The sequence below is a fragment of the Galeopterus variegatus genome, unplaced genomic scaffold, assembly GCF_000696425.1.
Source record: "Galeopterus variegatus unplaced genomic scaffold, G_variegatus-3.0.2 Scaffold1744, whole genome shotgun sequence".
In the NCBI taxonomy this organism is placed as follows: Eukaryota; Metazoa; Chordata; class Mammalia; order Dermoptera; family Cynocephalidae; genus Galeopterus; species Galeopterus variegatus.
Genome location: NW_007727855.1, coordinates 239,471 through 255,233, shown reverse-complemented (window position 1 = coordinate 255,233; position 15,763 = coordinate 239,471). Strand labels below are relative to the sequence as shown.

At 41.6% G+C, this 15,763-nt stretch overlaps 2 protein-coding genes across 2 annotated transcripts in view; one reads left to right on the top strand and one right to left on the bottom strand.

The window, feature by feature from the left end:
• Positions 1-852, bottom strand: part of PTX3 (pentraxin 3, long) — a 6,347-nt gene extending 5,495 nt beyond the window's left edge. Inside the window, exons 1-2 of the mRNA XM_008578687.1 lie at positions 723-852; positions 3-270 (exon numbers count right to left, since the gene is read on the bottom strand). Of these exons, the coding sequence (XP_008576909.1) occupies positions 3-270; positions 723-852 (398 nt within the window). The remainder of the gene's footprint in view (positions 1-2; positions 271-722) is intronic.
• Positions 1-15,763, top strand: part of VEPH1 (ventricular zone expressed PH domain-containing 1) — a 283,060-nt gene that overhangs the window by 98,963 nt on the left and 168,334 nt on the right. Inside the window, exon 5 of the mRNA XM_008578689.1 lies at positions 7,831-7,997. Coding sequence (XP_008576911.1) covers positions 7,831-7,997 — 167 coding nt within the window. The remainder of the gene's footprint in view (positions 1-7,830; positions 7,998-15,763) is intronic.

The window sequence follows — 15,763 nt, the reverse complement described above, 5'->3', positions numbered from 1 at the left end:
GGCGCGCCAGCCGGAGGCCCGCGTCGCGGCTGGCCCGCAGCAGCTCGTCCAGCGCTGGGGCTAGCCCGGCCTCCGCGGGGACCGTCGGCGCGCACGGCCTCGCCAGGCTGCCCGCCAGCCGGCCCAGCTCCGCCCGCAGCCTCTGCAGCTCGCCCCGCAGCACGTCGTCCGTGGCCTGCAGCAGCATGCCCTGCCTCATCTGCGAGTTCTCCAGCATGATGAAGAGCTTGTCCCACTCGGAGTGCTCCCGACTGCAGTCGCACGGCGTGGCTAGAGTGCGGGACACACACGTGTTACCATCCCGCCCAGGCCCGCCTTGGGGGTGCTTTGTTAAAGCTGACCTCCCTCGGCGGTGCCAAGTTACAGCCTCCGTCCCCCGCATCCCAATTCCCTTTAAGGACATCTCCGAAAAATTCCGTGTAAACATCTCGAAAATGACACAGAAACCGTTCATTCAGGTATAAAGTTGTACTCCATGAAATTGCCGTTTGCGTGGCTCGGAACAGTCACGTATCGGCGATTTCACGTGGTTCAACCCATAATATACGTTACAGAAATAACTTTCTGAAATCTTCCTTTCTCTTCAGATCCTTCTCACATTTGCTTAACAAACAATAACTTTTAGCTTGTTTCATTGCTTAAAAAGTGTACGTATATTATTTAGCTCGAAAGAGGTGGATATGTTGTTAGGGTTAGCATAGAAACAGTTAAAGTGAACTTACGGTCCTCTGTGGGATGGAATCCATGGTCTATTTCGTTGTCCAAATTCACATACATGAGCTCATAATCATCCGAGTTCTCGGCCAACACCGCAGACCAGAGAGCACAACACAGAATCGCAGGGAGGTGCATGGCTGGAGAGAGACAAAGTTCTTTGCACAGCCGGCGAGAGGCGACGAGGCAAGAGGCTCCCTCTCCTGCGAGAATGAGAGGCAGGAGCCGAGAGCCCTTAATAAACGCTGGGGAAGGCTGAATGGAGATGAACGAGCAATGCTGGTGGCACTGCGGTAACGGGAGTTCCCCTGAGTTTGGGAGGAGGGGGCTGGGTGGGAGAGCGAGGGAGACGTGGACGTTGCACAATATTAAACCGCAAAGGTTTACACTGCAGTCACATTAATCGGAGGAGTGTCAGAGGGGAAAGAGGAAAGAAACTGGGCTTCCACTGTCCCCAGAGGATTAGCTGTTGTAACTTGAATTGGTAGCTCTGGGGGTGAAGGGGTGGGGGGAGGGGGAGAAACAGTTTAGCGGGCACAAGGGTGTGAAAGCAAATCACCCTTTTGTGTGAGCTCTTGTTATTTCATAACCTTTTATGTATAGAAAACTTTTTTCGCTTCTTTTTTGTACACTGTTCTACAGTCTAAGTTGTAAAAATGACTCTCTGATTCCAAGATAAAGCAATGTATTAGGAATTTCTGTGACTCCAGAAGTCAAATTCATTACGAGTTATCTTGTATGTAGTTCTTCTGGAGTTTCAACTACACCTCTGTAAACACACTATAAATAACCAACAACACAGTACAACTGGATAAACCTAAAATAGGAGAGAGCTGGGGAAAATGAATAAACTGATTTTAGGTATGTTTCTTTTCATAACCTAATATTATGTGGACATTATATTCTTCTACAAGGCTTGGAGGCCAGGATCATGTTTTAAAAGTAAATTGGGATTCCTGCTTCCAACAATATATTGAGGTCCATATCAGCTGAAAACCCTCCTGTGCAAAACACATAGAAATGTGTATACATTATAATAGTAATAATAATAACTTAAAATGTATGGATGTGCTCTCAATAAAGTAAGAGAAATATCCAGGGGCCAAAGAGAGAGAGGAAATCAAAAACAGAACAGTAAGCCTATGAGCTGATGCTAGGGCCCCTCTGGAGTGGGGAAGAAAGGGGATAGGGACTATCACTTTTACAACCACTGAATGTTGATTGACCATGGGTAGCAACGCTTAAGCTGAGGGTAGGGAGTTAGAAGTGAGACCCTCACTAAAGCCAGGACTCTCAGAGGGTTCCATATTGGATTTCAGTAGGTATAACCCCACCCTCTGCCCCTGCACGAGAAAATGGGAAGCAAGTATGCCTCTCTTTGACTGAACTCCACAAGGTCCCTAAGAGCTTGGGATTTGGGGACTGCACTCACACATTTGGAATTCCTATGTATACTAGCTGCCACAGCAAAAAAATTAGTTTGCAATCAAAGATATTTAAACATATGAGGAAACAGTCAACCATAAATGAGAATCAGCAGGAATCGAAAAGGATTAGACAGCCCTCCCTCAAGAACTTTATTTAAAATATCAGCTAAAGACTAGAAAATAAGTGAGTTTAAAATTAAGATCTAAAAGAAGAAATTGAAAATATGAGGAAAAAAGAATAAGATGTTGTCAGAAAGAAAAGACTAGTTGGATTTTTTAAAGTGCCAAATATAATTTCTAGAATTAAAAGAATAAAAAGGTAATTGAAATTTTAAAACAAGCTTAAGAAGTGGGGGGAAAGCTGAAGAGAATATTAATGAACTGGAAGATAGATATAAGAAAATAGTCCAAAAGGTCCTCTTTATATTCAATAAAGTATTGAATAAAATCCTTTTATTGTTCAGGAGGATGATAGAGAAATAAATTAATTTTCCTCATTCAAGAATGTTTGTTATTTTTGGACAACCACCAAAACCCAAAGGAAACAGACATCCAAATAGAAGGACTAGAGGAATTTAAAAAAACAAACAAACAAAAACAACAAAACTTGATCTACTTAATAGAAAGCAGTGACAGAGGGAAGAAGAGCACAGACAAAGCAAGATAAATAAAATCCACAATATAGTGTGGTAAAAATAAATTCAAATATAGAAATAATTATCATAAATGTTCACAAAACACACTTTCCAGTTAAGAGGGAAAGTTTGTCAGGAATATTTTTAAAATGCAGCAATGTATCACTGATAAAGACACACATAAAAAATAAGAAAGTAGAAATGTTGAAAGTAAAAAAAAAAAAAGTTAAAAGGGGAGAAGATTAGGAGAACATACCAAGCAAGTGCTATTTTAAAAAGTTAGCATAGCTATATTAATATCAGTCAAAAATAGACTTTTAAGCAAAAAATTATAAGTGAATTATGATGAAAGAAACATTTAACAGAGAGATATCTCGGAATTATCTAGCAACATTGTTTCAAAATATATATATATATATACCAGAGACTAATATACGGAGAAATTGACAAATTCATAATTATGGAGGGAAAGAAACATTTAACAGAGAGATATCTCGGAATTATCTAGCAACATTGTTTCAAAATATATATATATATACCAGAGACTAATATACGGAGAAATTGACAAATTCATAATTATGGAGGGAAACTTTCACATAACTGATAAGCCCACCTCTGTCATAACTGATCACTCAAATGCAAAAAAAGGAAAGACTATAAAGGATACAGGAACTTAAACTACGTCATTTCAGTTTGATATAATGAAATATAGAATCATGCATATGATCTGATAGGCAAGTTCTACCAAACAGTCAAGGAACACATAATCCCCATCTTATAAAAACTGCTCCTGAGAATAGAGTGTGCAGGAATGTGCTGAGTTCTTTTTATATGTCTATTAAGTTTGATACCAAAAAGAGATAAGGACAGTACAAGAAAGGAAAATTGCAGCCAGTCTCATTTAAGAACATAAGTGCAAATACTCTAAATAGAATATTAGCCAAATGAACCCAGATATATATGCATAAAAATATATCATAAACAAGTTGAGCTTATTTCAAGACTGCAAGATTGATTAAATGTGAGAATATCTACTAATTGATTACATTAAGAGTTGAAAGAATCACATGATCATGTCAACAGATTTTAAAAAAGACATTATTAATAAAAGAATTGAAGTTTTACAGTATGTAAGATGAGCATACAAAAATCGATTGCTCTATTATTACCAGCAAACAAATTGAAAATATCTTTTTAAAAATAGCTTATATTTACAGTAGCAACAACAGATATGGGATACTGAGACATCAGTTTAACAAAAGATACACAAAGCACAGCAACCATTACAATCCTTTATTGGAAGACATAAGTAAGATCTACACAGATGAAAAGATAAATCATGCTCTTGAGTGAGAAGACTCAGTTTCACAATGATGTCAATTATCCCAAATTATTCTACATATTTAAAATGAAAAAAAAAAAAAATCCCAGCCTATTTTTTCAAGGAAGTTGACAAACCAATGCTAAAATTTTTATAAAGCAGCCAAGAGGAATTTGAAGAAGTAGAAGGTGAGGAAATTTGCCCTATGAGATGTAACAATTTATTATAAAGTTAACATAGTTAAGAAAATGAGGAATTGGTGAAGAGATAGGTAAATGCTCAGAAACAGATCCAGACATGTATTGGAAACCTAATATATGAAACATAATACATGTTTTGTTTTGTTTTTTGTCCTTTTTGAGATCGGCCACACCGTGCTCAGCCAGTGAGCGCTGTGAGTGCACCGGTCATCCCTATATAGGATCGGAACCTGGTGGGAGCGCTGCTGCGCTCCCAGCGCTGCACTCTCCCGAGTGCGCCACGGGCTCGGCCCTGAAACATAATACATGTTGCAAATCGGGAGAGTAACAATTGGCTACTCAATAAATAATTCTGGAACAATTATTTATACACAAAAAATATATATATAATTAGATTCCTTCTTCATATGTACAAAAGTAAATTTCAGATGGATTAAAGACAAATACAAAAAATAAAACCATAATGCTTTTTGGAGAAAATATAGGAGAATTTTTTTATAAACATGGAGAACAGAAAGATTTATCAATAAAAAAATTTATAAGTCATAAAGTAAAAAAATTGAAAAAACTATATTGATTGCAATTTAAAATTGATAAGCCGACAAAAAATTAGTCTCCAGAATAAATAAGAAACTTCTACAAATGAATAAGAAAAATGCAAAATCTCAAGAGAAAGTAGGCAAAGGTTATGTATGACCAAATTACAGGAGAGGAAATGACGTGTAAATATATGTAAAAAAGGTGCTCAGTCTCACAGGTAATTAAGGAAATGAAAAATTTTTAAAAACATGATATATCATTTTATACCCCATCAGATTATCAAAATCCAATGTCTGTCCAGACCAAATGGTGAGAAGCATGTGGAGCAACAAAAATATTCATGCTGCTGGGGGAGTGTAACTTGTGATCATCTTGGTGGTAGGCACAGTAACAGCTCCCCATAGATGTCCATGTCCTAATCCTGAGAACCTGTGAACATGTTATGTCATATTGCATTTCAGATAGATTTAAGTTTGCTATATAAGATAGGGAGATAATCCTAGATTATTCTGGGGGCCCATTGTAATCACAGGGATCCTTAAAAGTGGAAGAGGGAGACAGAAGAGAGAATCAGAGGAGGAGATGTGGTGACAGAAGCAGGGTCAGAGACATGCCATGCTGCCGGCTTTGAAGATGGAGGAAGGGGCCACAAACTAAGAGATGTTCTAGAAGCTGGAAAAGCCACGGAAACAAATTCTCTCCTAGAGCTTCCAGGAAGGAACCCAGCCTTGCCCACACCTTGATTTTAGCCCAGTGAAACGCATGTCAGACTTCTGAACTACAGAAGTATAAAATAATAAATTTGTGTTATTTTAGGCCACTAATTTTGTGATAATTTCTTATGGCAGCTATAGAAAACAACCTCTTTGCAAAAAAAATTGGAACATCTAAAAACTCATCTCTCAGGGACACAATTTGTACACACCGCCTTGCTACTCAGTCCACTTAGGCACCAGGAGAGGTGTAAAAATTGTAGCACTGTTGATAAAAGCAAATAATAATAATAAATTGCCTTTCAGCCATGGAGTCATTGCACATTTACACATGGGATACCATACAGCTGACAGAATAAAACTTCAACATAATGTTGAGTAGAAAAAAATATGATGCAAAGGGATATATACAGAATGATACTATTCATATAAAATTTTAATGCATGCAAAACAATACTATAAAATGTTTATTGATTCACACATGTAATTAAAGTGTTAAAACATTCATGAAAATGAAAAAGACTAACTTCAGGATGGTGGTTGCCTCTGGGGAGAAAAGGAAATGAATGAGATGGGACTCAATGATGGCACGAGGTTGGGTTTTGACAAAGCTGGTAGGTGGGCACACCAGTGTTCCTTATGTCATTGCCTACGTTCGTCTGATGTTTTGAAATACTTAATAATTTAAAGGAATGTATTAATTTACGAATAGAATTTATAGGATTTCTACACCTAGATGTCTTCATCAGTTTCTGACTCAAAAAAGTTCTTTTGCATTTATTTTTGGATTATTTGATTGAAATTTGAGTCAGCTGAAAATGACTAATCTGGGGTTTTTGCCTTCAAGGCTTTAGTGAGTGTTGTACTGAAAAGACATGCCCAGTTTCCTGTCTTAGATTTCAACTACAGTCCCATGGAACATGAGCTTTCTCATCAGTTCATCAGTGTGTTCCCATAACTAAGTTCTAGAACCTAATGTGGTCTGAACAAATTGAGGATTACATTAAAAATTCCTGATCCTTTAGGGAGAAACTCTTAGTAAAAATACGCAAGCAAAGAAATAAATCGTTGAAAATTAAATTGTTCAAAATAAATGCTAATGGACACAACTTTTTTTTTTAGGAAAATCCTGAATATTTTCAACATTTTGTATTCTGTGGGCATATGACTAAAACCTGTTTGAGACTAATTCTATGAACCACATGTGGAAAAAGCAAATCTCATTATTCATTGTCAACCAAATATATTCCATTTTACCCAGAATCACCTTTTCATTAAATTTAGATATTGATATTCTGAAAATCTTGGCCTTCTTTTCTTAACACTTTTATTTAAATGTCTTTTATATATGGGCATGTCCTCCCTACCATTTAATAAGGTCTACATATGTGTGATTCCTGCTTATTTGATTCTTTCTGTGCATGTTTTCTAAATACAAAGCGAAATTTAAAGTACAGTAAAAGTAAATAAGGTCAAGAAAATTCTTGTTTGAGAAATCCCTAGAAACAAGTTCCTCTGAGACATTTAAGTACTTGAGAAGATTTTGAGAAAATAAATCCATACCATAAAGTAATAAGCAGATGCTTCCCATACATTGTTTGCAGATAAGTCCCTATAGCTTATGTAATATTTTTTCTTCAGGTTTTGCCATTTTAAATCCAGTTGTCTATAAACGTCTTTCAGGCAAATCACATATGACAAACAAGCTGAGTCTAAACTTCTCTTGAAATAATGCAGAAATTGGGGGTTTAAATTTGCATTGCTACTTTTAAAACTATTCCTAAAAATAAGGTATGGGTTCTGTATGCCAGTTGTCTAAATCATTCTTCTATGTCTCTTAGGAATGTGAATATATTTCTCTGGATTTTCATTGTTGTTCAGTTTTCATTTAGGTTCATGTTCATGGCACCGCCTAATTTCCATTTAAACATCATCCAAGTGTTGTTTCCTCATCAGGAATTCTTTATCGGAACTGTCCTTCTCAAGGGTGTGGTCTGGTTACTGTCAAATATTTCTGTATCCCCATGGTGAATTACAGGAAAATTTTTCATTAGATAATGATGCTGATCATATCATAAAATATCCCCTTTTATGGAATTCATTTAAATCATGCTTTACCGATTTTTCAGAGTAAGGTACTGTGTTATTTTTAGCAGAAGACTTGGCCATCAGTCTGTACTATTTAATGTGTGAGTGCAAAGGTTATTGCATTGACAATAATGTTATTTCTATCGCTCTTGGGCTGATAAGTCACCACTCCCTTTATTGTTCCCTCAACAGGTAATGTCATGTTGTTGAGAGTGTTACCTGCCGTGTATGAAAAACAGCCTCAGCCAATTAACAGACACTTAACAGAACTCCTGGCCTTGATGTCTCAGCTGGAACAACCAGAACAGTACCATCTACTACGTCTTTTGCATGTAGCAGCAAAGAGAAAACAACCAGAGGTAAAAACTACATTACAAGTGATGGTCCACACACCAGGCTTGTTTCTGGGTATGTGAACAGGATGTGTGCTTAGGGTGACCTCACTCATATGACTGAACCCATCTATCTCCAAGTGAAGGCACTCATCTACTTATTTTATATATATATAAATATAAAATGAGGAACTGGCTCATGCAATTATGGAGGCTAAGTCCCAACTGCTGTCTGTAAGCTGGATACCCAGGAAAGCCAGTGGTGTAGTTCCAGTTCAAGTTTCCAGTTTAATGGAAATTTAACATGGCCATGCAGTTCTAGGAATCTAGAATCAGGTTGGGCCAAAGGAAAATCCTACGCATGACTTGATTTGTGAGTAAATCAGCCTAAGGCGAGAACAATAGGTCATTTTCTAGATAGCAAATGAGTTGTTCTTTAGATTCAAGTAAAAGATTGTAACAATTATGATGCTTGTGGTTGTCAGTAACAGAACACCCAACCCGCACTGGTTTCTCTTACCCCATTTCTTAGATTTGATTTCTAGGTTTTGGCTTTCATTTTCTGCGGCCTTTCTCCTTGTCATCTCCAGAGGGGACAGGGGCTCTCTAGGCAACATGCTTCTCCTACATCCACCACTGCCAGCAACAGCCAAGCAAAAGTCCTGATATCCTCTCTGTTTGGGACTCATGCTATACCCCTGAAGCTTCTCCTGAGCTGGAGGATACCCAGATAGAAACTAGAGTATGCCAGGGAGAAGTAAAAATGGATTCTGGAGGGTGCCAACATGTGTGCAAAGATTAAGAGTCAGCCCAAAGTTATATCAATCATGGTTGTATCTCTGCTCCCCCTGAAGCTTCTCCTGAACTGGAGGATACCCAGATAGAAACTAGAGTATGCCAGGGAGAAGTAAAAATGGATTCCGGAGGGTGCAAACATGTGTGCAAAGATTAAGAGTCAGCCCAAAGTTATATCAATCATGGTTGTATCTCTGCTCCATTTAACACTAAGTGAAAAACCAGTTAACACTAAAATGCAGACTGTAATATTTGTATTCAACATCCACCTTATTCAAAGAAAGGCAAAAAAGAGTGGTCATGTGCATAATTAACCACAGGAGACTGCAAGCTCCTTTGGCAAAGAATAATTTCTTCTTTTCCTCTGTATCCCAGACCTTTGCATAGTATCTGATAGTGCTCAGGAAACTTTCATAGAACCAAACTGAATTTAACAGGGTGATGAGTGCATTGAAAATGGCATGAACAGAGAGAGAGGGATAATGAATTCTGCCTTAAGAGGAAATAGATGCCATGAAGTCCCACAAAGGGAGTGGAATCAGGGTTAGACCCTGCAAGATGTGTAGCTTTGTGCAGGTGGAACAGAGGGGCTAGGGCCTTCAGGAGGTGGAGCAGGGCTGGGAGTCCTGGACACTGGAGAGCAGGCTCCACAGGAGGCTTTCGGAGATGAAACGAGGAAGACTGGCCAGTGCCTGAGCCCCACCCCAGAAATTTCGGTTCAGTAGGTCTGAGATGGGGCCCTCAATTCTGTCTTTTTTACAAGTTCCCAGGTGTTGGTGGTGCTGCTGCTGCTTCAGGGACCACACTTTGAGTAGCAAGACTAGAGGTCAGGCAGAGGACTGGGGACTTCTATGTTGCCTGGTATGCATCTTTGCTTTTGCCCTTAGAACAATATATTGTCATTATTTTTGCCTGTCTGCCTCTTCCAGTACACTGTAAACTCCTTGAAGACATTAGGACCCATGTCTATATCATAAACTTGTGTACATATTTGTGCATACTCAGTAGCATATGGTAGGCACATATAGTACTGGGCACATAGTAGGGCTTCAATAAAAAGTTGTTGAATTAAGAAATGAATTAATGAACAAGAGACTAAAGAGAATGCAGACCATGGAGAACCAGAATAGGTTGGGCTGGGGTCTCCAAAGAGGAAAAAAGTAGCTCAACAGGGTCAAGGTCTGGAGAAGTAAGGGAGACAAGAGATGGGAATTGACATTGGATTTGGCAACCGGGGCTCATCAGTGACCCACGCGGGCAATGTCTGTCAGAGTGGGGTGGGTGGGGGCAGTCATTTATTGTGCATTGCACATGGAAGGGAAGGTTGGGAGGGAAGGACTCAGGGACACCCCACCCAGTAAGGAAGCATCCAAGAGTGGGGGTGACCCACATGTGGCATTCAAGGATGACCCGTCAGACTCCTGGTTACAACTCTTCTATGGTTGCCCGGAGATGCAGGAAAGGGCTGATGAGGCCATTTAAAATCAGTCCTCCAATCACTTTCTGGCCTCATAGGGCCCCTGTAGCCTTGACACCTCAAACAACTACAGTCTCAGGTACCCACGGATGGGCACTGTCCTGGGGCACTGAGCCTTTACATATATGCCATGCTCTTGCCTGGAATGCTCTTCTCTCACCACTAGCATCCCTTCTTGGCTAACTATTCCAGCCCTTTAGACAGAAGCTTAGACGTCACTTTCTTGCTAGAAATCTACTCTGACTTCTTTCCCCCACATAGCAAATTTCATACTGTAACAAATTTGTCTTGTACTGGTCTCTCTTCTTCTGGACCACCTTGACTGGGGGCAGTTGCCTGAGACATGAGAACCATCTTGTTCTCCACCATGTCCCCAGTGCCTAGCATAGCACTGGCACACAGAAGTCCCTTCAGGAATATTTCTTAACATGGATAAGTTAGTATTAGTGCCTAAATTTGCAGAGAACTTGATTGTTCACAAAGGACTTTTTTTTTTACATTTAATATCTCATTTAATCCTACCAGTATCTCTGGGATGTACTATTTTTCTCCATTTTACACCAGTCAGAATGGATGCTCTGAGAAATTAACTTGCCCGTCGTCACACAGGTAGTAAATGGCAAGACAGATCCAGGACTTTGAAGCTGACTCCCTTGTCTCTTGGCCTGGGGAAGGAGCTGAGCAGCTTCCACTTGAGAAGGCTGCAGGGGAGTAGTTTTCTCACTGCTGGTTATAGTGTGCAGGGAGCAGGGCAAAGGCACCAGCAGCAGCCGAGCTCATACCATGCACCGGGCACTGTGTAGGCATGTTACAGACGTGGACTCACTTACTCCGCACAACAAGCTTTTCATTTTACAAATGCAGGAGCCAGCTTGGAGAGGTTAAGAACAGTGATGCTACCAAGAAGTGACTTGCTGAGGGGGCTTTTCACACCTGCTTCATCTTTACCAGAACCTCCAACTTTGATATGCGCAGTTTCCACCTCTCCCACTGGCCACTACAGTCAGACTGGGTCTGATACTAGTTAGGTAACTTTCCCAAAGCCAGACAGGTAAGGCCAAGCTACAGCCTAAACCCAGTCTAATTCCAGCCAGTGAAGTACTTTGACCTCAACACACTAAAAACTGAGGCTGTAGGATTGTGGCTTGTGAAGCAAATGGGAGTTCCATAGGACACCATGGAAAGCGTGGGAGAGATGGAAGTTGTGGGGGGAGCTAGACAAGAGAATGAGGAAAATTGAACAGTATAAAAGAGGGGAATGCAGATTCCTGTAGGTATCATGGGTACAGAGTGTGGGTCCCAGAATAGAGTGGCCGGGGCAGGGTTTAGGCAGTGCCTACAGGGATGTGAATGAGGCCTGCCCATGCCAGGGTCTTGATGGGGGGGAAAGAGGTTGTAACAGGGGAACGGCCCAACCCCATTTCCATCAGCCTTTCCCTTCATGTCCAGGCAGGCCCCAGCTGCCTCCTGCCACTCTACCTGCGGCTCTGCCTGCAGCACGTGCCCCTGCAGCCTGCACCTGCTAATGAGGCTCCCCTCCGCAGGCCACGGGAGGCAGAAGTGCCTGGTCCGCCTCCTCTCTCCTCCTGTTCCTTAGTTAGATGGTGGGCAAGGTGAACAGGGAAATATGGACAAAGGGCTTACTGCGAAAAGAGAGTGAAATCAATGGCAGCTATTGGAAATGCAGACTGAAGTCTGCATTTCCAATGCAATTTAAGTCTAGTCAATTCCATCTCAGAAGAAATAAGCTAAATAGAAGGTTTCTGACCCTGTCAAATTTGAATCAAAGTGGAGCTTTTGTGTTTTGCATAAAATTTCTCCAATGCTCTGCAACTTGGAGGTAAACTGAGTGGGCTCTCAGTCAGGGCAACATGCAGGAATGTTTCGTGTTTCCTTGAGTGCCCCTCTCACTGCCCGCTTTCTGTGACCAGTGAGAACGTGGCCCTCCAGGGCTGGAAGGCCAACAGTTGGCCCTTGAACAAACTTTTTCTCTATGCAGAGCTGACAAGTCCATGAGATTGAGAAGGTGGCACAGCTTCACATCACATGTCTGTGAGCTCCAGGATGTGGCTGGTGGGGCGAGGAGGACCCTTCCTCGTTGCCCTCTGGGCATCCCTCTTTTCAGGAAGCTATTCTTCCCAGATGGAGGGAGGCAGTTTCTGGCTGGTGATTCATGGCTGGTACCTCCAGAGAATCCTCAGGATCCATTTGTAAGAAAAGGCTGGGTGGTCAATTTTCCATGTGGCCCTTATGGGAATCATGTCTGTGCTGCTGGCTGCCACAAACCACACTATAGTCTAGCCAATGCAAGGAATGGAATTTAGTAACACGTATGAGCACATCTGTTATTAACCCCAGGACGTGGGCTGCTAGCTCCAGGCATGCAGAGATGAGTGACAGAAAGTGCCAAGTGCAGCCTCCACTGATTAATGTTCAGGCCCAGAGAAACTGCTTTTGTGTTCTGGTGCTAGAGAGTCATTTCCAGGATTTTCTCTCACAGTGCAGAGCATTCCTGTTCACATACCTAATCTTAGAGCACCTAACACAGCGTCACTAGGTTGACAATACTCAGAGGTCACTTTTGGTATTTATTTACAGTAAAAAGTCATTTACAGCACATTAAGCAGATGGAGTGATGGAATATATGGACATTCTAAAACAGTCTTTAGAGCCAACCATGCTTTTCAGAATGTGTATTTTTCAGTACAGTGAGAGAAAGTAGAAAATGAGAAGAGTGATAGTGATTTGTAGATTTCTAAAGATGGACAGATTCTTAAAGCTAGCCAAATTAATTGAAAGAGAAAACTGGGCCTGAGGACTAATTTAAGAAGGAGTGTGTAGGTACACACACACACACACACACACACACACACACACACACGACAGCTCTTTACCTTTTATTTGATATGTTAGAATTTAAATGTCATTTGCTGACAATTAAATTATGACACTATGTTTTCAGATGGCCCTACCCTCAAGGTGGCCTTGCCCAAGGGAGATGAGATGTGTCAAAGAAACCTCAGTTCAATGACAAAATGCTAAGCCTGCTATGGGAGCACAAAAAGGAAGTGGCTAATTCTGCTCAGGAAGAACTAGAGAAGTGGAGGCTGGGACCCTGCCCTAGGCAGCTTGCTTCAGAGGGTTCTGGTCTGCCCTTCTCTGGTTGTGCCCCAGTTCCCATCCCCCACCTTACCTACTAAACACAGTCTAGGTAACTGGGACCTTGGAATTCCTTTCTAGATTCCTCAAGACTGCTCCCAGGGCTTGTGCAGGCCTGGTCCCTGGGTCCATTCTCCTGTGGGTAAGCCATGCCAGCAGTGCGACCCCATAGCCCTAGATGAACTGCATGTGTGGGCTGGGAGATTTACATTCAGGGCAAAGCCAGGGGTAGGAAGAAATGAGAAGGGGATGGGTGAGGAGTGGGGGTTGGGGGTCATCTCTCCTGGTTCCCTCTACAGAGGCCAAAAGTTCTAAATTCGAATCGAGCATCCCAGATTGTTAGATAGGTACCTTTGTCGGGTAGGAGGAAAGAACATTTTATATAGTTGCTGAATATCTGGTGTGTCTAGCCCCAGGTGTCAGGGTGGGCCGGAGGGAAGGCTTCCCAGAAGTGGAGATACTTGAGATTGGATTTGGAAGTACAAGATTTCGCTCCATGTTCAAGCCATTGTGATGGCCAGTGCGGTGTACCTGGGTCATGGGGGAAGAAGTGGCAGATACGCCCATCAGTAGAGACCATGAAATGCCATGGCATTGGGATTCTAGCCACGGGTCATGACTTTGAAAGTCTCTAAGAGACTTGATTTGATCAGATCAGGATTAAAGGACAATGACTCTGGTGGCAGTGAGGAGGCTGAACAGAAGGGGGAGATACTTGAGGCAAGGAGGACAGTTTGGAAGCCCTTTCAGTGGTCCCTGGAATGGGGTATGGCCTCGAGTGAAGGCCGTGCCAGCTTGCTCTCTGCCAGCCAGCCGCGTTGTCCTAGTGACTGCACTGCTCTCAGCAAAGACGAGGCTTGTGACCAAGACACAAAGGGAGCACTGAGGACACCAGCCTAAGGAAGTGCCCTGTGTTTGGAAAATATGAGTGAAGGCCATGCCAGCTTGCTCTCTGCCAGCCAGCCGCGTTGTCCTAGTGACTGCACTGCTCTCAGCAAAGGCGAGGCTTTCTCCAAGACACAAAGGGAGCACTGAGGACACCAGCCTAAGGAAGTGCCCTGTGTTTGGAAAATAAAATTCCTCCTAATCCAAGAATAATCTATCTAAAGCCCAAATCACCACTTTTCTTTTATGTGTGCGATAAACTTCAAAAAGTATCTATCTTTTCAATCACCATCATAATAAACTTTGGGTTATTAGGAATTCTGAGTAAAATAATCAACTTTTGTTTAATTTGTAAAATTGTTACTAGTTTGTTTACATTATTCAGGGCTTCTCTTCTCTTTGCTTTTCTATGAATTCAGCTGTGCCCAGGCATATGTGTTTTCCTTGAACTTACTTTCCTTCCTCCCTTCCTTCCTCCCTTCCTTCCTCCCTTCTTTCCTCCCTCCCTCCCTCCCCCCCCTTTTTATGTTTCTTTATGGGGTAAGAGGTACAACACACTCTTGTGTGGCTTGGAATGGATGGCTGGAGTTTAAATAAAAAAGTAAAAGTGGCATGGCTAGAAGCACATGTCAGAGACCTTGGTGTTCCAGGAATAGGACCTGAAGAGTAAGGCCTGGGAAATGGAATTTTATAGAATGGGGCAGGAAACGTGCAAGCATTTTCTGCATCTAAAGGCCTCAGGTTGAACATGTTGCCCTGACCTGGAGCAGCTGGCTGACACTTCTGTCATATGTGCCAGGGACTGATTGTGGCTTCTTCTAAAGAAGCATACAATCGCTCCCAAATGCACAGACAGCAGCTATAGAACTGTTCGTTCTTACAAGTACAGGCCATTTACCCAAAACTAGCCCCATCCTTTCCTCTAAAAGTACTAGATGTGAATATAAAGTTTAAATATCTATATAGAATAATTTTAGTTATCTCGAAACTGTCTTTTTTTATGTCCCTGTTAGTTATGTTGTATAGGACACATAACAGTATATATGCTTAAACATTATGTACCACTATTCAACTACTATGGGATGGTGGAGATATTTTATTCAAATGTCACTCTATAAAATCACTTAGATTTTCCTTCCTTTGCTTTGTTCCTCAAATATTTACTAACTCACCTTCTTGCTAGGCTTAGTGCTAGTCGTTGGGTACACTATGGGGTACAGAATAGACATGACTCTTGACCTTGTAAAGCTCTCAATCCAGCCTGAAAGGCTGACACCTAGACCAGCAGTGAGAAGGGAGCATGGAAAGGATCTGCTCACAGCCACCGAGGGTACAGCAGGAGCTTCAGCAGGGACACTAGGCTGAGAGAGGAAGAGGAGTGGAGTTGAAGGGTTTTTAAGGAAATAACAGTTATTCTGAAACCTCAGAAAAAGGAACTCTCATACATTGTTGGTGGGACTGCAAAATGGTGCAACCC